General features: G+C 43.6%; 1 protein-coding gene across 2 annotated transcripts in view; it reads left to right on the forward strand.

Moving 5' to 3' along the window:
- Positions 1-24202, forward strand: part of PAPPA2 (pappalysin 2) — a gene marked incomplete at its 5' end in the record, with an annotated part of 212529 nt that overhangs the window by 137474 nt on the left and 50853 nt on the right. Inside the window, 3 exons of one of the 2 annotated variants that reach the window (XM_079762097.1) lie at positions 6786-6957; positions 10287-10464; positions 11595-11808. In XM_079762097.1, the coding sequence (XP_079618223.1) occupies positions 6786-6957; positions 10287-10464; positions 11595-11808 (564 nt within the window). The remainder of the gene's footprint in view (positions 1-6785; positions 6958-10286; positions 10465-11594; positions 11809-24202) is intronic. The other variant, XM_079762098.1, reaches the window with a different exon arrangement.

The raw sequence follows: 24202 nt of genomic DNA on the forward strand, positions 1-24202 counted from the left end.
AGACAGTTTTTGGAGACTTGGGGTTGGTGTCTCCCTCTAAGGAATTGGCTGGTTTCAATACAATGACTTTGAAACAGTGACTTTCTAATGCCTTATCTCAGTTTCAGAAATTAGGAGGTTTTTTTCCTTCAAGTCTGGACCATCTGTGCAGGCCTCTTTAAAATTGCAGATAACTTTTTTGATAGAAATAGAAATGTTCTAAGTCATTATCAACTATTTATACCAGGGATATTCTCTTGTAGACCTTGACAATTCAAAAGCAAACCAGGACCGTGCTGGAATGCAACCTAGTGTAGGCATTGGGCAGTTTAAGGGAACAGAAGCAGAGAAAGTGATGCTGGACAGAGATGAGTTTAAAATGCCATCTGCTTTCCAGTTTTGCTCAGATCTAGCCTGTCCTTGTGGCCTCTTTTCCTGGCAGCTGGTGGAGAGAGCACAGAAGACAAAAACAAAAAAACATTTCTAGGGTTCTGTCATTTTGCCAGCCTGCCAAGGAGACAGACACTGTTGACAGGTTTGACCATAAGTTCTGTTTGGAACAGCTTGGGCTGTGTCTGGTTCTGTGTAGCCATAACCATGGAGGCGGAGGAAGTGTGGTGATGGGGTGGCAGCAAGCCCAGTGCCCAGACCCCTGCCTTTTGCTTTTGGCTACACCATCTAGTTTCACCACATGCTTTTAGGATTGTCCTTTCCCTTCCCGGTGCCTTCATTTCTCCATAAGCAAGTGAGCCATTGATGTTGCAAGGCTTGGAGTGCCAGGAAGACCAAAAGGACAGAAGGGAGTAATCTTCCAAATCTGATGTCAGTTGAGGACTGACAAATTCTGGGATTACAAGATGATGGGAACAACGGGAAGCTTCTGTTGGGGAGTCCAGAAACTTTATGGGGAAAGGAAGCCAAGGAGGAGAGGGAGAGTCCCAAAGGGGCCCTGCATGTGTTTTAGATTCTACTTTTATAGGTAAATTTGGAGCTCCTTCAAGGTGCTGGCTTGCAAATCATCAAGCCCTCAACTTACACATTGTTGATGAGAAGCCAACTACCCCTTCTTTCTGCCCCATAGGTACTGTTCTAGCAACAGCACAAATAGAAGCTCCTGCCCATTCAACTTTATTCACAGGACTGTGTGTTCCCTCACTTAACTCCACCTTTCACAATTCCCTAGGCTTGGCTGATGAATGTGGCTGGGGAAGTGTCACTACTGAACTAATAGTTTAATTGATACCCAGGGATGAATACAGGTAGTGGGGAGTCCTCAGTGCAGTCAGGTGGGGGCTGCAGTGATCATAGAAAATGCTCTGTGTGGAAAGCGTTGCTGCCCTTGCAAACTGCAGGAAAAAGTGTGTATATAAAGTAATTGCGATTGTTTCTGATAGGCAATTCTGCTTCCCTGGGGCATGCTAGGAAGCACATTCCCTGGGGGTTAGCCAGCGATTGTTTTGACTCTTCCTTTGGTATTCCACATATTTTATAATCTACATTAACATCATGGGCTCTGAAACTTGGTGACACAGGGCTTTTGAAAGAGAGTGCTTTTGGCTGGGTGATATAAATCTGTTTCTCTTTAGAAGGACAGGGGGCATTTGGATGGGACTGCTAGTGTTACAACCAAGCATGGTAAAAAACTGGGCCCAGAATTAGAAGTGAGCAAAGCAAATTACCCAGTACTGGGGCCACCAGAGTCCAGTCCTGGACTTACAAACAGGTCACATTCTAGAAAGAGATGGACATCTCCCAACAGGGATATTTTGAGGGGCCAACTTCGGGGTAGAGACTTCAATAGAGGCAGGAGAAACCTCCACTTTCCTGGGATACAGGAATGAAAAGAGAAGTCTGCTTTGTGCAATAATTCATCATTTCTGTCATGAGGGAAGACTAAGAGCTCCTACTGAGAGTCTTCTGTTGCTCTCAGATGAGAATCTTCAAAGAACTTGAATTAATTTTCCCTTCCCAGTTGGTATGATCCTTGAGTGAGACTCCTCAAAGTACCAGCATTGTTCTGCCTAAGGAGGCTGATAGTCCTTGTCCTACACAAAGACAGGGCCAGAGTAAGGAGGAGGCAGAATGGGGAGCCAAAGCAGAGGCCATCTCCTTTTGCACTGGTTTGGAGAAACAGCAAATCTCTCTAAGGATGGATGCTATCATTATTATTTGGTTTTGCTGTTGGGGGTGAGAAGATTAATGAGGACTCCGTCTCTTCCAGTCCACTCCACATTCTGTCCACCATCTGCTGCCAAATCCAGAGCATACATTCCTTTTTAGCCCACACCCTCTTATTTCAGTAAGAATCAATAAAACACAGTGGAGGAATGGAGAGATATCTGATCCTCTTTTACTATTTAACCTTAAAAGAGCTATTTCTACCAAAACTACTGGCATAGCTCTTTGGTCAATGGTGGCACTTCTTGGATAAAGGAATTGCAATCTTGTGTTTAACTTGTGTTCAGTGTTAAACAACTGAAAAGTAGGGACATTGAGTAGAAACTTACACTGGGCAAGAAAGATCGTGCGAAACTCCTTTTCGGGTTCTCCACCACATCCTGCCCACTCACGGTTTTCTGTACTCCCACCCCAATACCACCATCACCTCATCTATGAAATTAAATATCATGCTAGAGCTGGAAGGGACCTTCAAGAGAACCTAGTTCAACCCTGTCATTTTACAAATTTGCAGACAGAGGGCCAGAATAGTTAAGAGATTTACCCAAGGTCGTAGAGATAAGCACCAGCAAGCCAAGACCTGACCCTAGCTCACATGGGTTTGATGCTTTCTGCATCATACCATGCTCTTCCTTAAAAAGTGTGGTGCAGATGCCAGCTGGTTTCTCCTAAGCTAGCCTGGAGTCCAGACATCAAATTGTGGTCAGCTTTCTCTGGCTGCCTGAGGGAGGGCAGGATATTGACTAGAAAAATTTCATAAGTTGATGTCATCCTGATTTTGAGCCAAAGTTTAATTAAATGCTTTTTTTTGGTTATTATATTGTAGTCTTAGTGCAGTAGAAAGATCTAGAATAACTCATCATTTCTTTTTCTCTCAGTTTATCTTTAAAAAGAGGAATTTTGGTTGAATTGCCTTTAAGGTCCATTTAAGTTTAAACATGCTATGGTTTCTTTAAGATCATTGCTGAAGGTTACTCTTCCCTCCCCCACCTCCACCAGCAGTTATATATTTAAGAAATTGGGTCTTAATTCATAATCTTCCATCAATCCTCACCTGGGAGAAATGTAGCTTGATTCTGATTTACTCTGGAATATTGTCATACCCTCCTGAACTTTCAGGGTGGCTCAGCTCCTTAGGAGAACCTTGAGCCAAAGCTGTGAAGAAACTGTGGACAGAACAGCCAGCCCTTTGACCATTCATAGGAATTACCCAGCTTCCCAAATGTGGGCCTTGGCTGAAAGCTATGCCAACTTCTCTCTAGTGGCCTCAAGGGATGGAAAACTGAAAGAACGTGCCTGGTTTGGCATACCCTGGGGGACAGCTCAAGATAGATTTGTTAGTGAGTCTGTCCACTCCTTCTGCAGAGAATATTACCTGCTTTCTGGTGTCTCACCCTGTTCCTCACCCACCCCTGGACGGCAGGGGAGAACTTTAGGAACGTACTCTTAGTCTTTCTTTAAATATAGATGTTGACTTCCTTCAGTATAAATTCTCCAAATTTGTTAGTCAAAATTTAAGAGACCCAAACATATTGAATTTTCGTCAGTAAGAACAAACAAACAAACAAACCCACAAAAACCCATCAGTTCTCAGTGGTAGGGAGCAAATGGTGATTTTGCCTAGGTTTTGAGAGTGCTGTCTTGCCCTGGGTTCTGTCTGTACAGCATCAGAGGTAACATTTCAGGGTATTATCTCTCTGGCTTTCCCCAGTCCTATACATTCATTGATGTCAAGTCCTATCCAATGATAAAATGTTCTCTGGAATGGCCATGAATGTATAATCAGTAACAAATAGTTTAATTATTTTCTCTCTCCTGCTGTATTGAAAGTTTCTTCAGAGCAGGGGAATGTCTTCTGCTTTTGATCTATCTGGTGGCCTCTATGTGATAATTTGTGCTTAATACATGAGAGCATAATGGTTGAGCAGTGGGGCCAGTTTCTCCTGGAATAAGCCCTGTCATTTTATAGTCTTCGCCTATAGATGTATTGACATCTTTCAGGTTACACACATCCAGGCCTTTCTGGTGCTGCATTTTACTCCTGGTGAGCATCAAAAGTCTGAAACAAAAACTCATGGATGCCAGGATCCCACCACAGGCCTATAGAATGAAAACCTCCAAGGGACAAAGTCTGAGCATCCATATATTTTTTAACATTTCCTGAGTGACGTGTACAACTATGGTTGACAAAGCCTGCCTCATGGCATACACAGGTCACCCCTTTATGGAACTGTGCCACCAGAGGCTTCCCAAGAACAGGCGGCACTCACAGACCCAACCAACAAAGGAAAACCACCAGTCATCATGGCAGGACAGTGCTGGGTTTAGGCTTGGATGACCACAAGCAGCTGATGTTTAAGAGCAGGACAGCCTAGGGTTAATACATTTGAAACAGGGATTCTTCAGTTGAAAGCGTTTTTTAAACCCTCACATATAATGACTTTGGGGAGTGAGAACAGAAGAGAGAGGGGAAGCTTATCCAGAGAAGTGGAGAGGCAAAAAGCAAAGCTAGGATCACAGTAGGTGGCCGTCTACAGAGGAGTGTGATTTCTAAGGCCCTCCTGACTCAAAATTCCATCATGAGAAACTCATTCCTTTGGCTTAAAACTTGTCTCCTGTTAAAATGGAAATACCTGTGAATCACATCTGACTGGGTTCATCATATACTTACCTAAGAACACGTTGTGATGAGGTGTGAGGAAAGATCTGGAAAAAGTGGGTGGAAGGTTGAGGCTCTATTGCCAAAGGAGGAAACACACTGAGCAAGGCACCCTGCAGTCCATGGATGCTGGGCAAATGTGGCCAATTCCATTTGCTCTCATTTAAGAGAAAACTGCTCAAAAGGGAGGTGTACTGTTAAATATTCTATACTTTCCCCCTGGCGACCCTGCTGAGGCGCTCCTTGGCTTACCTTGCCTGTACTGCTAGCTTTTGAATTGAGAAGAAAGCAATAGGGAAGCAGCCTCACCCCCAGGGAGATGGCCTCGTGGTCTAGGCTGGCCCCAGAGTGAGGGCTCTGAGATCCAGCCTGAGGATTTTCCTCCTACTCGCTGTGTGGCCTGCAGCCAGTCTCCAAACAGCTTTAGTTTCCTTATATGTCAGACCAAGATAAATACCAAACTCCCCCCCTCCCTTGGGGTATTGTAAGGTTTCATGGTTGCCCCTGCCGTTAACACATGTCCAAAGACCCTAAGAAGAATGCTTTTTGAGAAGTTTTAAAGACTATTTTTTACTATTAGCATTATCTTTATGATATTGGAACTTATGTAGCTTTAGGTGGAGAGGAGCATGTGCGGGCGGTGGGAAAACGGAGAACACATCTTCACTCAGAAGAGTGGTGTTTGTAGTGGAAGAGAAATACAGAAGGGCTTTGGGGTTGAGGTGTGAGGGAGAAAAGTCTACAATTGGTACCAGATGCCATCAGAAGCTAACGACCTGACAAACACCGTCCTCATAAAACAAATTCCTTAAAAAGGAAGCACATGGAAATATAAGCTAGTGAAAGAATCTGCAGCAGCTGCCCTAAAACCATTTCTCACTTCATAAACAGGTCTGGGTTTGGTGGTTTATATTTTTTTGGTCTTGGTTTTATTTCATGTCACTTTCCCCCTGGTCTGTGCTCCCCTGTCTCACTCTTCCTCCCTTCTGCCAATGCTGGACAGACTTTGCCCACTGGTAGTTATAGCAACTGTAGTTAATGGAACCCCATCCTCATGGAAGGAAGCTCATTCACAGGGTTTGTTTTGTGTCGTATCTCAGCACCGATTTGTCCTCAATGATGACATGGCATAATTGGATGGAGTTGTTGAAAAATAGCATGTGCTATTTCACATTAATTTCTTGGCAGAAACTGACATGAACCACAACCGTTAATGACTCTGTTTTCCAGTACTTTCCACTTAACACGTTGAAGAAATACGTTTTGTGGACATCAGGGCATGTAGCATCTATGGAACTTGGAGTTTTTTAGCATCACTAATGAGGTGTTCTGATCTGGTTCCATGGACAGTCAGGTTTCCGATACCTTATCCTGAGAGACTGAATAGAGACTCAGAGACAAAGATGTATTTCCTGTACTGCATGTGCAATTATTAGAGTTGGGTTGGGGGATTCCCGCTGACAATTAACAACCCCTTCCCCCAACTCATTTAGTTCTCCCTCTGTTGGGGATCCATGGAGTGTATGAGGTGTACCACAACATTGCAGGGAATAACCAGAGCTTAAAGGCTTTCTTTATATCACACAACTCCAATCCCTTCACCCTATACTTAAAAAGTATAGGTAAAAGAAGTGAGAATGTCACTGCCATATAACTTCAGTCCCATGGGCATAGGATTACAAGCAGCAACTTTAGCACGTTCAGATCAAATTCATCTCTTTTGGACCAGTGCTTTTAAACTCAATTCTCAATTATTTCAAGGCATTATGTACATAGTCAAAGACATTTTATTTTTCACCTTCTTAAAAAAGTTACTGAACACTAACACAATTCAAGGAAAAATAAAGCAAGTTGATAATGATGAAATTCACTGTAGTCATTTTGGCTAATATTTAGCATCACTGCCAATAGCACCAAGAGCAAGAAAATACCTTGCTGGTCTAAGATGCTTCTCTTTCTGTCACTTCAGCTGTGTCCACCGGCCCTGTGGGGAGCAGAGCAGCTGTGCGCCACTGCTGCTGGAGCACACGGATGTGGTGAACTGTACCTCTGTGGGGCCAAGTCACATGAAGTGCGCTATCACCTGCCAAAGGGGGTTTGCCCTTCAGGCCAGCAGTGGGCAGTACCTCAAGCCCATGCAGGTGAGTTGGGAACCCGTGGTCATCAGGACCAAACTCCTGGGGAGAGAAGGTCTTCATGTTCCTCTCCCTGGCCCCATCAAGGAAGGGCAGGTGCTTGTTGATCAGATGAAAGGAAAAATGAGGACTCCAGCAAGCCAGGTGAAGCAAGGCTTTACAGAAGTGCAGGTGTCTAAGAGCCAGTGCTGTTCCCATACCCGGGTGTCAATTTTTCTCCAGATGGGCAGTAGGTAGGAATGCCTGTTCCATTCTTCTCCCTCTTCTTTGGCCTTCAAAATGAGATGCCATAGTTGAGCCTTGTCCACAGTATGCAGGCAAGATGGGGGCAGCCGCTTATCTGTGGTCCATGGTCTGACCCCCCAGTCCTCTTACAAGAAGGCTGGAGAAAAAGAGCTGACTTCCTTCCCTCAGTTACTGGAGTGGGGATTATGTCATGATTCTAGCCTTGACGGAATTGTCCAAATTTCTACAAGCTACCACATCACCCTTTCCAGGATTTCAAGGTGACATGGAGGTAAGAGCATAGCTTAGAAGACAGATCTGGAATGAAATTTTGGCTCCACTGTTTAATAGATGTGTAATTTCAGGTAAGACCAACAAACAAAAGGAACTAACCTCTTTAAGTTTGTTTTCACATTTTTAAAATAATTAGAACAGAAGATTTTATGTCACTTTGTTATTATGATGACTGATTGGAAATAGTTTTAAAGCTGCTAGCAGAATGGTAGGCACAGAGCACTCCATTAAGCTACCATTATTATGAGCATGATGCTATCTTCTCAATGAAAAATGTTATTTTCCACTTTTTCTTTATAGAGCTTTTGGTACGCTGCAGAGAAATTTAAACTTGAAATCAACCATTAAGACATAACCATAATATGAGATAGAGAAAGAAGGCAGTAGGCCAAAGATAACAGTGCCCTAGGAGAGACCTGGAGAGATGCGGTGTGAGGAGGAAAGGGTGGGAGTGTGATGGGCAGTCAGATTTCAATGGTTTGGAAGAAAGGACTTTTTGTTTTTATTTTGTACCAGTTGACTGCCAGCAGGTTGTGGGTCAATGGAGAATTCACTTGCTTAGGGACAGTCAGAATTTAGAGACATAGTCATTGGCTTCGGGTGGTTTAGGATCTGCCTAGAGAGAAACAGTTTCAATATATCTTGAGACTATCCTTGGTCTATGATGCCTTGGTGATATGATGCTCTTATCACCCACCCGTTCTTAACCCAGCTTAACTTGCTCTAGAAAAGAGAAAAAATGAAAAGATCAACAACAACAATAAAAAAAGATGTAAGGATTGGATACATTTTTGTGATAGGTAAGGAAGGGGAGAGAAGAGAAGACAGGCTTTGCAAGTTATTAAAATTAAGAGCAAATTCAAAACAAACATAGACAGTACTTAATGAAGCCAGGAGAAAAACCAGGCAATATATGCAGAGTTTGGGAGATATTCTTTGAGTGATCATTGTGGTTTGAGCCAGGCGTCCAGGTTGTAGTGTGTGAGGGACAGCATCTGGGTTGGGAGCTCGCCCTTCACCAACCATATGGTGGAGTCAGCTCTCCAGCCAGCCTCTCCCGCCCCCCCCCCTCCCCCCCACACACACACACAGGCCGGCCCCACTGTGGAAATTATACAATCCCGGCTCGTGATCACAAGACAGTGGGGATATTTGCTTTTTGTTGACACAAGAACTGAAACTAAACAGAAAAATGTGTCTGGCTTTGAATTGGGTCCTCCTGGCAGGCAACAGGGAAACATTGGGAAGCAGGGCGGAGCTGGTAGCCAGGAGTGGGTGTCAGGGGTGACAGGTGCTTTCACTAGTCATTTTACCTTTGGCTTTGGTCACTGTGGGCTCCTGGCTGAGCCCCAAAATCATCCCTCCCACTCGCTCTCTTTGGCCTTTGGTAACCCTTTGGCTAGAGTGTCAGCTGTGTTTTTTCCCAAACATGCCCTGAGCTCCCAGGTCTCTCAGGCCTTGTTCAGTCTGTTCCCCTCACTCCAAACACTTTTTTCTCTTCTCCCTCTCCCCCTCTGCTGCTGGGAAGTCCAGCTCATCGCTCAAAGGCCAATTCCTGTGTCACCTCCCTCCTCACACTGTCCCTCTTGCCCAAGGATGGGCAGTCCCTCCTCTCACCCCTTTGTGCTGCCTCACCACCATAGAACAAGTCCGTGTATATGACATTGCTGTTGTTTTTATATATTTCCTTTCTTTATGGTCCCCATTTCCTACTTCTTTCATTGTTTGCATTCTTTGGATTATATTCTCTCGATTCATCTTGGAAGTGGGTAGGATATAACCAATAAAAGTGTATTTCTCCATTTTCCTCCTGTACCTCCTTCCTCCTCCTTCTTTCCATTCTTTCTCCTTCAGGTGTTTTCTGAGCCACTGGACCAACCTATGATTTGTTCTGCTGGTAGATTTTGATCCTTGAGGGTGTTTTTACCCAAATCTAGTACAGAGCCTGGCCTTCCAGGTGCTCAATCAGTGTCTCTTCATTTACTTGGGGATGATAAACTCTAGGGCTACCCTGCAGAGCCGATGCCCAAGGAGAGGGCTGGAACCTTTGAAGCTGAACCACAAGGTTTGGAAAGTGCCTGATAGGAATTATCAGAGAAGTTTCCTGATAATATTAATTCTCAACTGTTCTTAGATACTGTGCACCATCCTCAACTGACATGACAATGTTCAGTAGCTTTATCAGTTGCCTTATCAGTAAGGGTCCCAGCAGGAAACAGATGACATGCTCAGAAGTGGGCAATTACAGAGGATTTAAGAAAGGGACTACTTGCAAAAGTAGCAGCAGGGTATAGGGAAAGTACAGAGGGACGGTGCAGTCTCCCAGGGGGAAGGAGCTGTTAGGGAGCAGTTAGAGAACCCGCAGGAAGAGAGCGGAGGAGCTGTGCAGAGAGGGCTGCTGAAGGGTGGAGCAAAACTGCAGTAACCCTCTAGGGAGGGAGAAGGAGAATCAGCACCTTGACCTCTCTTTCCCTCCTCCCTCGCTAATCTGCCAGTGTCCTGGTCAGAGGCCTGAGATGCACAAGGGCCAGTGTCCCTGGGCATCAAGCAGGTAGGGGAGGGTGGAGAGTGGAGCAGGAGGCATACGTGGAGGGCAGCCCACAGCTGGCCTGGTGGAGCATCCCCATTCAGTGGTTCTCTTACACAAACAGGTGCCTTCCATCAGCATCAGGTTGGGAGGCTGTATGTTAATACAAAGATGGAGAAAGGCAAAACAATTTGTACCTGTTTTGAATGTCTGCACAAATAATCACCCGGAAGATTTTTTGATAAATGTTTTGATGTGACCTTGACAGAGGAAAATTCTCTGTTTCTAGAAGGACATTCTGCTCACGTGCTCCTCAGGGCACTGGGACCGGGCAGTGAGGTGTATGCCCCTCGATTGTGGCTTTCCCGACCCAGCTCTGGTGAATTACGCAACCTTCTCCTGCCCAGAGGGAACCAGCTTTCTGCAACGTTGCTCCATCTCCTGTGTCCCACCAGCCAAGCTTCAAGGTATTGTTCAGCCGACCAGGCCCTGGGTGCAGGGTCCCTTCAGTCCCTCTCTCCTTGAGGGTACTTTGAGAATCTTCCCTTCACCCCAATCCTCTTCCCATGTGCTCTGCTGGACCACCCTCTTCTGATAACACCAGCAAAGGCAACATCACTCTTTCCAATGACCAGGAAGGATCCCTGGCTCAGGATCTCCTTACAGAGAGAAACTAAGGCGTTCTTCTGTTTTTATTCGATTGTATGTCCTCCGGAGTCAAGCCAACCAGCAGTGTCCTGATAATATTAAGGAGAAAGCTACACTTTTTCATGCACATTTTAAAATTTAATATTTACACCCATCCTATGGGTGTGATGCTTTTAGTTCTGGTTCATAGATGAGAATGCAGTTATAAGATTTGTTCCTGGTTCTACTGCTAGTCACAGATGAAGATGGGGAGGAAAACGGGCTCTACCTGACCCCACACCTGCTCCTTACCTCTTCCTACACTTCCCTGTGCCTAACAATGGCTTGTTACAAATGCAGCTCCCTGAGCCCCATGCTGACAGGTTCTGATGTAGAAGGTCAGGGATGGGCTGGTGATGGGACCATGAGAAGTTCATGGATTGCAACTTGGAGAAACCGTGCCTTCTAGTAGGCACATGGTGTGGTGTTTAAGCACAGAACTCTACAGCCAAACCGCCTGAGTTCAGTCCCTGCCTGTGTCTCTTACTAGTTCGGGCAAGTTACCTAAACCCAATTTCCTCATCCCTAAATTAGGGGATAATAATGAGATCAATTTCATAGGGTTTTTGATGTTTGAAGTTTACATGAATTACTACATGTAAAGTGCTTACAGCAACGACTGACTTATAATAAGCACTATAGGAAGGTAATCCATTATTATTATAATGCTTCCCATGATACTGTCAGGGAATAGTTAACTGACCTCTATTCTGTATAATAGGTCACATTGGATGTTCTGTGGGTAATAAATATAGGAGAAACATTTGTCCCAAGTTTTCAGAGAAGTTGCCCAACAAAGAATAATGTCCTTTCCAAGAATGCCAATACATTGACAGGTTTCGGTTCTTTCTGCTGTGGTATTTTTGCACTCTCTGTTCTGAGCACCTGTTCTTCTCTTTCCTGGAGTCAGGACTGAGCCCGTGGCTGACCTGCCTTGAGGATGGGCTCTGGTCTCTCCCTGAAGCCTACTGCAAGTTGGAGTGCGACACTCCCCCTGCGATCCCCAATGCCAACCTGCTCCTGCCACACTGCCTCCAGGGCCACCATGACGTGGGCTCCGCCTGCAGATATGAATGCAAACCTGGGTACTACGTGGTGGAAAGTGCAGAGAGTAAAGTCAGGAAGTAAGTTGGATTGCCTCTGGTCTTCGCAGTTCTCTCTACCCCATACCTTGCTCCTGTTCCCTCCTGTAAATCTCAGACCATTGTTTTGGGAGTACGTAGTAGTAAGAGCTTCTGAGTTGTTCAGTGCTTATTTTGTTTGTGTAATTATGACAGGCAGGTTAACCAGGTGTGCTTTCTGAAGATATATTCTTTCCCATAGGAGATCCCATAGAGTTTCACCTGAGTGCTTTTTAAAAAAATATATATATATTTTGATTCCAGAGAGGAAGAGAAAGAGAGAGATAAAAACATCAATGATGAGAGAGATCATCGATTGACTGCCTCCTGCATGCCCACACTGGGGATCGAGCCCACAACCTGGGCATGTGCCCTTGGCTGAAATCAAACCCAGGACCCTTCAGTCCACAGGCCGACGCTCTGTCCACTGAGCCAAACCTGCCAGGGCCACCTGGGAGCTTTTGAAAAGATCTCTGCCCTAATGATCACTTTCCTTTAAAGTAAGTGTTAGGAGCTTCCCAAGTGTCATTCTGAGTGTGGGAACGTCCTCATCAGGACAGTCAGGACTTACGGTTGAGACTCTGAAAGAAACTGCCTGGCCACTCCCCAGTTTAGATACTTATTTGCTGTGTGATGCAGGGAAGTTTTTGTTTTTTTATTCTGTGCCTCAGTCTTTCTCCTCTATAAAATGAAGATAGAAGTAATAATATCTATGTGGGGACTAGATTAATATGTATAAAACATAAGGTTCAGTAAATTTATTTTTAGAGCATAAAACTCAATACGTATTAGTTATTAGTCTTGTCATTATAGCCTCTCTGCTTTTTTCTTCCTGGGCTCTTGTGAACACACTCTGAGACCCCGATGTCTAGTGCCTGTCTTCTGACGGCATGGCAACCAAAACACAAAAGCTCCCAGCAAGTTGAAGAGGGAGGGCTTTGAAGACAGTCATGCTGGGCCCATGTCCCAGTCACCCCCCTTTTTATCAGCTGACCAAACCCAATCGAGTTACTTAACTTTCTTTGTAAATTGAGGATACTGCCCACATCACAGTGTTGGGTTAGGATTAAACGAGATAGCACATGTCCAGCCCAGTGCCTGCCTTGTGCCAATTGCTCAATAAATGATTTCAGAAAAAGAACTGTTTTCTTAACAAACAGAAAACTTTCAAAAAAAGAAAATCCTTGTACTCAGTAAATAGTAGCTATGCTTTCGCTACTATAAATTACGCCAATACAGGAGAAAATAAAATTTATTTCTTATCCAGGACTTTATTAGAAGTCTGACTAGAGTAGGTATTTTTGTTTTGTTTTGTTTTGTTTTGTGTTTTTTTTTTTTTTAGAGAGCAGAAGGGAAGAAAGGAGGGGTGGAGAGAGAGAGAAAAACATCAATGTGAGAGAGACACAATGATTGATTGCCTCCTTCATGCTCCCTCACCTGGGCCAGGGATCAAACCTGCAACTCAGATATATGTCCTAGACTGGGAATCAAACCTGTGAATCCTTTGGTGTGTGGGCCTACACTCTAACCACTGAGCACACTGGCCAAGGCAATACCCAGCCTTCTTAATATGGGGTGGATTTTCCACGGCAGGAAAATCTCAGATCAGACTTGCCTATGAGAGGTGGAGAGGCCATCCCATTCCTTGTCCTCCCAGTTTGAGGAGGCAAGAGCCAGGTTGAATAGAATATGAATAATTCTGATGAAAAATTCATAGGCGCCAGCATTCTGGTTCAGTGGACTCTGGCAGGTATAGTCAACAGTTTTTGACAATGGAAAATACATTTGCATATGATTTTCATAGGATCTAGGTCAATTTGCATAGGCACATGTTGACAGGCAGTGAGTGCCCTGGTCACTCTCGAGTGAGGATGGTATCACAGGGAGCTGAGGCTGCTTCCTCTAGTCTCTTCTTACCTCCATTTTCACATACTTGCACCCCACTCAGGTGTCTGCAGAGCTGTGCGGTGAAGAATAATTGAGGGGGAGAGAAAAGTCTCAGGACCAGGTAAAACTAAGGGTGGCAGGATTGTTTCTAGCTCTTGGGCCCAATGAGACTCCCCCCAGAACTGTGGGATTTCTGCCCGACCCTGCATCTCCACCCCAGGCGGGAGCACACAAGGGGCATTCATTGGCACAATTTTTCCAATGAATCGAGAAACTGGAAGCTTACATCACAGCGTCGGCATCGTTTTTTTGGCTTAAACATTTACATTTGCAAGTGCCGCAAGCGTTGTGTTGAGGAGAAATTAAGTTATTTACTGCCCCGTGTAAACTGGTTTAAATCTTAGTTTATACCTGTTTACATAGCAGGCGGCTGGTTGGTAATCAGAAGTTTGCAGGTCAGGCGTAAATCACTGTCACTTGCCACTGGTGTTTACGCAACGAACTGTGTCAGCCTTGTTTCTTGCTTGGTGGAAAGAGCCCAGAGTTGTATAAATGGGGCCCTCAGCTTCTTTCTAGGGCATGTGGGCATGAGGAGAAGAAACAGAAAAGCAGGCAGGGAGATCAATCCAGACCCAGTGGGCACATGCTGATTTGATGCAGGTCTGTGAGCACTGGAAACTCCCACCTGATGGTCAGATTTGCAACTTGCTGTTTGCATGATCCTGAACCATGTTCTTAATTCCCCCATGTCTCAACGTTTGCATCCACAGTGTGAGGCATAGTAATTATTTCTATCCAACAGTGTTGTTTTGAGGCTGAAAGTGGATAATGTCCTGAGAGCATTTCATAAACTATGAGGTTTAATCCATGTCCTGGGTATTACTTTTTGTTCATTTCTTTTTCAAAGTAGAAAACAATGATGCACATATCAGCCAGGTTTCTTCCCTTTCTGCTTTTCCTCAAGTCTATTGAACATTGTTTCAAGAGAAAAGAAGTCTAAGTGCTGGATCTGACTTCTCCTTCCATCCAACCTGTTTAAACTTCATTCCATTCCACGTGGGGGATGTCCAATGGCACAGCTGCAGCTGGCAGTCCGCTCTGTGCCCGTCACTGGGTTGGGAGTGAAGATCTCGTATGAATAAGACCTAGTCCCCAGCCTCAAGGAGCACACAGCCTCCATGTTCCCTCGCTCATGGGTGTTATTTCTCCTAGAAACAGCGTGGAAGGGGACATGGGTACAGGTAGGGGCTTTCTCCTGACCCTGTATTCCTTGCCCCTCTTCCTGCAATTTGAGGGTGGTGCTGCCCACACTCAGTCTAATTCCTGAGATCAGGGAGATGCTATGGCTCAATCCTGGGTCAAGTACTCTGACCTTAAAGTCATGAGTGGAGTCAGCATCACCCAAAGACCATGGATTCCCCAGAGGAAAATTGAGGAAGGTGTAAGTGAATGTTGAAGGGCAGAAAAAATTAATAAAGCAAAAATAAATGGCCATTATCTAGTGCAGCCATATGATGGTACAGCCATATCATGAAATATCCTGCTACCATTAACGATGTTTGGAAGAATATTGAAAACATTCACTATACAATCAACACTAAGTGGGAAAAAGCAGGAAAGTGATTATTATAAATGGCACAATTTCTATTTTCCATATGAGAAGTACATTTTTATCACTTTTTTGTGGGATTTTGACTTTCCTTAGAAAATCCAGAATAATGCTTGACTCTTTTAAAAATTAGTGAAACAGCATTTTTGCATGGCGTATTTTTTTAAGTTTCTTTAAGGCCTATATATTTTTGGAGATAATAGAGGAACAAACAGAATTGTAACTCCAAAGAAACCATAAATTTTAGGTAGTTTCAGTTCTTTCTTATTCACATTTATAATACACCCACTCTCCTTTAAGCCCTTTCATTTTCTCTCATACAATTTACTTCCATATACACACCATCATTAATGACTCCTTTGTTTTATTACCCTGACTTCCTAGGGAGCTCAAATGAATGTGTTTAACTTAAAATTTATCAAAAATATTATTTTATAGTCTCGCTTATCTTTCACACACTCATAGCTACCTTTTTCTCATTGGGTGTTATCTTTATGTGTGAAGGTTAGGTTAACCTCATTAGGGCCCATAATTAATTTGACTTCTAAATTATTTCAACCTTCTAACTTTACTTAGGCTCTCTTTCTATAAGTCATTCATCAAGAAGCCATCCAAACGGTAGCCGTCAGATCTGCTTGAAAGTAATTGTAAGCAGCCATCCTTTTTGAGGGTTGCCCATGGGATCAGCTCTTCCAAAGGACGTAAATCTATTTAAGTTCTATAAACACAAATCTAGGTCAATAATGCAATAACTAACTAGGTCTTATATTGTGATTGTTTACTGTTTAATGAATGTTTGGTTGGTAAACCTTTTCAATGAGTATTTCTGATCCAACTTGGGAGGTGGGCCTGGGAGGCCCTGGAGCTAGATGTGTGTATTTGACCCATCTCCACACACACAAGTCATTTGTGTGGCAGGGAGTTAAAAGCATAAGGTCTGGGCTCTGTGCTTTTCGGTCAGTGATAGTGATGATGGTGATATTGATTCCTCCTTTGTTCTATGTGTGCTAATAAATGGCATGAATATATTTTATTATAGAATAAGACAATAGTATAATATAACATCCTACATAATAAAATGGTAATATGTAAATTACCATCACTCCGCTACGCCCACGATTGGGCCAGCAGGAGGCGCAGGGGGCGGGACTCAGGGTGGCCAGGGTAGCTGATTGGGTCAGCAGGACGCTGAGCTCGCGGCGCCACTGGTGCCGCGAGCTCAGCGTCTGTGCCATGGCTGTGCCGGAGGCTTTTGGAAGGCCTGGTGCACCGGCGGACAGCCGGCCAGCTCCCCCGCGATCAAAAGCCAAAGCGGGGGAGCTGGCTGGCTGTCTGCTCCAGCACAAGGCCTTTCGAAAGCTTCCGCCGCACCAGAGGCTTTCGGAAGGCCTGGTGCACTGGCGGACAGCCAGCCCGCTGGTGCACCAGGTGCATGATTAAATCATGCACTGGGCCTCTAGTTATATTATAATATACAATCTGTTATAATATAATAATAATACATTTCAGTATATTATTATCCCCTATTACAAATGAGGAAACAGACTCAGAATATTGCTAGTATATGGTGTTAAAACCATTATGACCCCAAAGCCCAGGCTCTTGGGTATAAAGACTTTCAAGCTTGAGGAAATTAGTTTATTTCTATGGGCCTTTCCCCCCCACCCCACATCTGTAAAATAAGAAAAAAATATTGAATGACTTTCAGCTCTAAAGTCTATGTTGCATTTTTTACCTCAGTAGAATTAACAAGAAGAGTTAACACTTGGCTATAAGAACATGGAGAGAAGTGATATACAATAATTAATCGCCACCAGAAAATTAAAAAAAAAAAGCAGTGATATATTACAAGCACAAATACTACTTGGGCATGATCTTAGTGGGCAATACTTAAGGTTATACTTAGAGAACGTTTGGTCAGGAGGATGGCCAAAGTTTTATTCTCTTCCTCTCGATGGGGTTTGGTCATTTGTTCTCCATTCACTCCAAAGAGAACTGAATCCAGGTCTTCCTTGAAGATATAATTTAAAAAAATTTTTAGAATTGAGTTTAATTTGTAAGTTAAAACTTTCCTGAAACTTCTAAAGAAGATGATTTAGTCACATTGCTAGGAAAGCCTTTTTAGTCCCAGGATTACCTCTTGGCTTAGTGTTCAATGACAGATTCCAGGGTCAGTGCGATCTGAATTTGGATCCTATCTCTGCTATTTATTAGCTCTGTGACCTCAAGCAAATTACTGATTTGTGTTGATCATCACTGTTCTTATTTTACAAAATGAAGATAATAGGAAATAGGAGTACTTACAGGGTTTTTTAAGGATTTAATGAGAGAATGGATGTACATAACCAAACACAGTTTTTATTTATTTTTTATTAAAATTGTTTTTGTTGTTAATCCTCACCCGAGGATATTTTTTCCATTGATTTTTAGACAGAGTGGAAGGGAGGGGGTGAGACAGAGAGAAACATCGATGTGAGGGAGACACATTGATTGGTTGCCTCCTGCATGTGCCCTGAAGGGGCCGGGGATGGAGCCTGCAACTGAGAATCGAACCTTGGACCCTTCAGTCTGAGGGCTGACACTGCATCCACTGAGCCAAAGTGGCTAGGGCCAAACACAGTTTTTAGTCATAGTAATCTTTCAGTCATCAGTAGCTGCTTTTTATTTATATCATCATCAACAGCAGCAGCATTTCAACCAGCTTAGTTGCTTTCCGTGTGTTTAACAGGTAACCCTTCTTTAACAAGAGAAAGACTCAGCTACAGTTTTATCAGTGGCTGTTGTCTTTCAACCATGGTTGCTCTCTATGCTCCAGAAGAACAGCATAAAAGCCAGGAAGAGTGAAGTTGACATTCTAAGTGGGAGGTACAGGTCCTCAGTGATCAACTCGATGGGGAAACACATTTTTCTGCCTATAAAAAATGCACACATACATCAGAACAGTAAGATCATTAAATTGTAAAGAATGTGCACTTTTTCCCCCCAATCAGGACCCTCTCTGAATGCTTCATTTCATCCCGCTGTCGGCCCACGGAGTTATCCAAATACTACCGAGGCTTCAAATAGAGCATGAAACGGAAAAGGAGAAACGGGGGGAGGGTGGGCGATAAATGGAAATGAAATAGTCAGCAAGATAGAGCTGGACACACTTCAGAAATGAGGGTGGGCAAATAGGTTAGACAGGTCTGGAGGAGACAGGGAAGGCATGTCCTGGACACATTACCTAGATTTGTAGGCTCTTTTGATCTTTTTGAGCCATAGCTTGAATCTCAGAGGTTCACCTGATTTTATCCTACAATAGGAAGGACAAGAAGGACTTGGGTAATGAAATGTTCAGTTAAGGCTAATGCTGAAACTCCTTAAGTGTCCTGGATTTGTGATTTTAAACAATCAGTAAAAAAACTACCTAATTTTAAAGCTAATATATGAGTAGGTGCTGAACATATGTACATATGTATGTATATACATGTAGACACATGTGCTATCTATGATTTGTCAAGGGATATACTGTAATCACCATGTACACTCAGCAATCTATGAGAAATAGAACATTTTTTATTAAATAATTGTCTGGCTTTTTAGAGTTTATAGTAAATACATTCAAAGTTTATCTTTGGAATCCTCAATTCTCTTGTCATTGTAGGATAATGTGAGCTTCAGGCTAATTTATTATGGGCTCTAAAGGCCTCAAAGGATTGCATGTCTGCTCCAAGCTTCGGCCACTCAAATGCACACTTGGGTGCAGGCCAGCTTGCCGCTGCAGACTTCACGCAGCCTTGGTGACTGGCATGCAGACCTTCACTTAAAACGCATTTGTTGAACTCATAAATTCCCCTGTGACCTTCCATCCCAGTCTAGGGAGCATCTTACTGTAAAACTATCCTTCCTCTTTTGATTTTATATTGATTGTTGATGTCTCTATTAATCAGAAAAAAACCTTTAAATCTAGACTGAGGAAACACTGGCTTGTTCTATATAAGCCAATAGGACTTTCTTCATCTCCTAAGCTTTCTGCCCTTTCTCTGCTTCCCTTTTCCTTCCCATCCTCTGTCTCAAGCTCTGCTAATTCCTCTGCAGCCTGCAGGGTGAGTATTATCCTTTGCTCTCTAATGATGGGGTTATTTCAGGCCAAACTGATTTATGAACTGTCTCCTGAAGGATTCTGGGTGGGACAAAATATGAAGAATTAATTGGGGTGGGAAGATTGAGTAAAATAATACTCCACACTCATCACACACACACACACACACACACACACACACACACACACACACACACACAGCAGGCGGTGAGGGATGGAGAGGGGAGTATGGAGTGTGGTTGAGTAGATCCTTAGGTCATCAGAGCTAATGATTTCTGCTGCTTATTGAACATTTATTGGACTACATGCTTTATATACACTAACTTATAAAATCTTCTAATGACCCTTTAAGGGAGCTATTATTATCCCCATTTTTAGATAGGAAAACTGAGAAAGTTTTTAATTTTTAAGTAATTAATTAAAAGTGAGAGATTTATTAAGAGCCACAGCTGGAGTCTGAGCATTAGTCTACTGATTCCAAATCATCTGCTCAGAACCACTCTGCTCACTGTCTTCCTGATGGGAGTCACCCAGGGCAGCCACTAAAAGCCTGCTGAGGACCACTGTGACCTCTGACTCTTCCCCTTCAGTTAAGGAAAATTGACCAGGAGAAGGTTAATCAGCCATTTCACTTCAACCCTCATCAGAGGGATGACAGATCAGGAGGACTGCAAAGACATGGTTTACCTATGCCAATTCCCAAGTCCTTAAGTGTGTCACAACCTTCCAGAAAGTTCTCATACCTTATTAGTGGGTTTAGGTTTTATCATTTCTGTGGCTTCTGGAAAAGGAGACATGCAACGAGCTTTGTTTTCAGGAAAAGCAACAGAGACATGCAGTGATTGATCAGTTAATTCCCAGGAGAGTCAGAGGGGCGGGTGTGGATATGTGTATAGACTGTTAACACTTTCTATCACACTTGCCTGTGAGTCAGACTGACCAGGAACCAGGAATGTAACAATACCTGGAGGGATTCCTAAGATGAAAACTTTGTGAAGGTGACCAAAGGATTTCTTACAAGTGGGAGAACCCACCCTCTGAAATTGAATTAATATAATTTGTGGCCTTTTCCTACCAGAATTTTGTCCCACCTGACCTGCTATGGCCCTGCCCCACCTCTTCCCTTCCACAGGGGCCAGTATGGGGCTTATATTTTTCCATTTAGGCTCCTGTCCAAGGCTTCAAACATGCACTACCTGTCACACCTCTGGGTTCTTGCATGCTCTGTTCCTTCTTTTTGGCATGCCTTCTCTTTCTCTATCTAATGAACCCATGTCAAAGTGTCCTTTCCTGTGTTCTTCTTCCTTCATGTTCCAGGCAGCATTGGTGGCTCCCTATTTTAGTATCAATGTATGTTTCTACAATTGGTGAACCTAGTGTAGTGCATGGGCACATACTAGGAGCTCAGTGAATATTTGTTGGCTGAACTTAGCAATGGACAGATACCTGAATGATGAAAGATGGTGAAGGCAAGAGATTCCTATTGAACATTTCCATGTTTTAGACCCATTTCACCTGCATTTCAGCATAATCACCAGTTCCTCAAACATGGATTGAAGGGCAGAACAATGTTAATAGCTGTTGTATATGCTTGTGTTTAAGTTGCATGCATTAGAGCAGTGGTCGCCAACCAGTGGTCCGTGAGGTCTGAAAGGTTGGCGACCGCTGCATTAGAGAAACCTTCAAATGTTTTTAGATCTGGGGGTAACCTGAGCAGATTTGGTAGGAAGATAACCCTGTCAGCTGTATGGAGAATGTACCAGAGGGGCCAAGGGACTCATGGAAAAGAGGGGGCTGTTGAACTTGAAGTGAGAGAGGCTGAGTGTTGAACAATTGAGGCAGTGGCAGAGAGAGATGAAGACGGAGCCCCAAATTTGAGTCAGGTGTGCAGACCTAGGGACCGGGCATTATTTCACCTGCCAATTTGGAGACCTAATATTTAGCAGCAGAAAGTCTAAAGATAGAAGGTGGAGTAGCCAGGCTTAAAAGTGGAACTGTCCACACGCTTTTAGGGGTTAACAGTGGCTTATTCTAACAGAGGGGCTCTATTTCACAGGGGAGAAGAGCTTTGTATGGGGCATTATTTTTCATCAGGAAAGAGTGGAAGACCAAAGCCAACGTGGGCTGAGGCTGCAGATACTATTTCTTGTCCAGTAGAAGGGCTGGGCCACACGCAGGTTGGCCTGGTGTTAGAGATGTGGGGTAAGGACGACAGGCTTTGGGCCAGCCATGCTGGAGTCAACCTTGAGAAACCAGGCTTGAGAAACCAGGTCAGCACTTCATTAAGAAGAAACTGGCGTGAAGGTTGGCAGTGCCGACAGTTTTATTTGGGGTGGGATAGAGGACTGTGTCTTTTAAGATGGTCTAGATCATTACTTCTCAAACTATAATGTGCATAGGAATCGCTAGGGGATCTCATTAAACTGCAGATTCTGGGGTGGAGCCTGAGATTCCGCATTCCTAACATGCTCCTGGGTGACACCCACAAGGCTGCTCCTGGAACCAGTAAACAGGAAGGGGCTGAACTACAGTCTGAGTAAAGAGGCTTCTGATTTCAATTAAAAAACTGACCACATGTCACACAAGAGATTTAATTAATGCTTCAGTTTTCTAGTCTGTATAATGGAAATAATATGATTACAACTTGCCCTTACATCTCCTTTTCAGGGATTATTTTATGTGGTAGGACTTGGAGAGTACAAAGGTGCTAAGTAGAGGGAGGTGATCTATCTGCAGCTCTGTTTCTAGGAATATGAGTGTTCCCCATATTATGACTTAGGCCTGACATCAGATCATTGTCCTCATTCCTGCTCTGCCATTAAATAGTCACATAACCCCAGGCAAAACTTTTTTTCTTCTCTAAACCTCACCTACCTCATCTGTAAAATAAACAGTTAAACATTCATTGAACCGATGTTTATTGGTGCCTATTACATACCAGATATTGTGCTGGGCACAGAGGGTATAAGAGTAAGTAAAGTCTTGCCCTCATCAAGTTTATACGTATTTCAGTGGAGGAGACAGGCAATAGGAACTAAAAACAAAATTATTACAGAACTACAGAGGAAGCAGTCTATGAAAGATATACAGGTGCTCTGATAGAAAACCACAAACATTAGAGCTGTAAAATAAGGATGCTCTGGGGTAGCCCAAGTAATTCTTAGATAGAAAGAAGAGCCAGTCAGGAGAAGGGCAAAAAGACAGGCATAGAGAATGCCACCAACAAACTCTATCAGGAAGGAGCTTTGTTGTACTTGAGATTCTAAGTCCAGTGTGGACCAAGCGCATTAAAGAAGGTGAGTGGGTCATAGGATGAGGTCGCAGGCAGTGGGGCCGGATTATGTAGGACCTCACGGTGAGAAAAGAGAAAGCGTAGATTTTTAAATATATATATTTTATTGATTTTTTTACAGAGAGGAAGGGAAGACATGATCTAATTTATTTGTTTGTTTTTATACAATACCCCTCTGATGTGTCTGCCGACTGCATAGGAAGGGATCCAGAGAAGTAGGGTGTCCAGTCGTAGTGAGAGGCGGGCACTTGGGCAATCACTCATGGAGGTACATGCATGAGGGATGGGGACAGAGTCCAGAGCTATTTGGGACATAAAATTGAGAGGACTTGCTGATGGATAGATGAGATCAGATGGGGGCTTGGGGAAAAGCTAAGTTGAGAGAAAGCATAGAATCAAGGAAGTCTCCTAAGTTCAAGTTTGAGCAATAGGGTGGTCTTTCTGAGCTGGGATTGATTAAGGAAGAGCATGTGTGGAGATAAGGGAATCAAGAAATCAGGTTACAGTAGCCCTTATCACAGGATGGTTTTAAGGATAAAGTGAGATATGTATTCTACACAGTGCCTAGCACTCAAGTGCTCAGTGTTCCACTGTTACTCTGTTATTGTAATTACTCACCAGGGGCTAACCACTGGAGACACCAGATGCCCTCCATCAGCAAAGACCTGATCATTCTCTTGGAGTCAACAATCATACTTTTACTTTCTCCAATGGAAAATAAATATTGCTTTCTAAAACCCTGCCTTGGTGATAGAAAGATGGGGTAGACACATGTGTGCCTCAAGCAACATCAATCAAAATTTCAGCCAAGTTTTGATTAAAAGATCTTCATTTCTGGCAAAGATTTAAAAACCAGAAACAGTGCAGCTGGGTTTTCAGTTCTAGGTGGTTATCATGAGTTCTGGAAATTAGAAAATGCATCTTCTAACTTGGAAATTGTGGAAATTGTCTGGAGTAGTTAGAGGGAAAATCAATATAAACCTTCTGCCCCAAATTCTCATGATATCATGTGCATAGTAAGGCTGTAGCTGTTTGGTCTTTGCTAAACACCTAGCCTTTTGACCAGGTTTTTAGGTGGGTGGTATTGCTCCCTGGTTTCCATACCTATGACTTAGTTTTGCTAGCATAGATTTTTATTAGTTTGGCAGCCTAGCTACCTATTAAAACTGTTGGCAAGTTTAAAAATATAAGGTACTAAGTCAGCCCAGGAGAACTGTCCTGTACACCTGTGAATCAAAGGTGTTATTATTATTATTATTATTATTATTATTATTATTTATTTTTAAATGGCTCCCACATCATTTTTCTACAAATGTCATTTGGTAGCCATTGGTCTAATGGTCAGGGTGTTAAATCATAACTACAGGCCCAGTGCATGAAATTCGTGCATGGGGGCGGGGGGGGGTGTCCCTCAGCCCAGCCTGCACACTCTCCAATCAGGGACCCCTCGAGCGATGTCTGACTGCCTGTTTAGGCCCGATCCCACCGGGATCGGGCCTAAACAGGCAGTCGGACATCCCTCTCACAA

Source organism: Cnephaeus nilssonii (assembly GCF_951640355.1).
Source record: "Cnephaeus nilssonii genome assembly, chromosome: 21".
NCBI lineage: Eukaryota > Metazoa > Chordata > Mammalia > Chiroptera > Vespertilionidae > Cnephaeus > Cnephaeus nilssonii.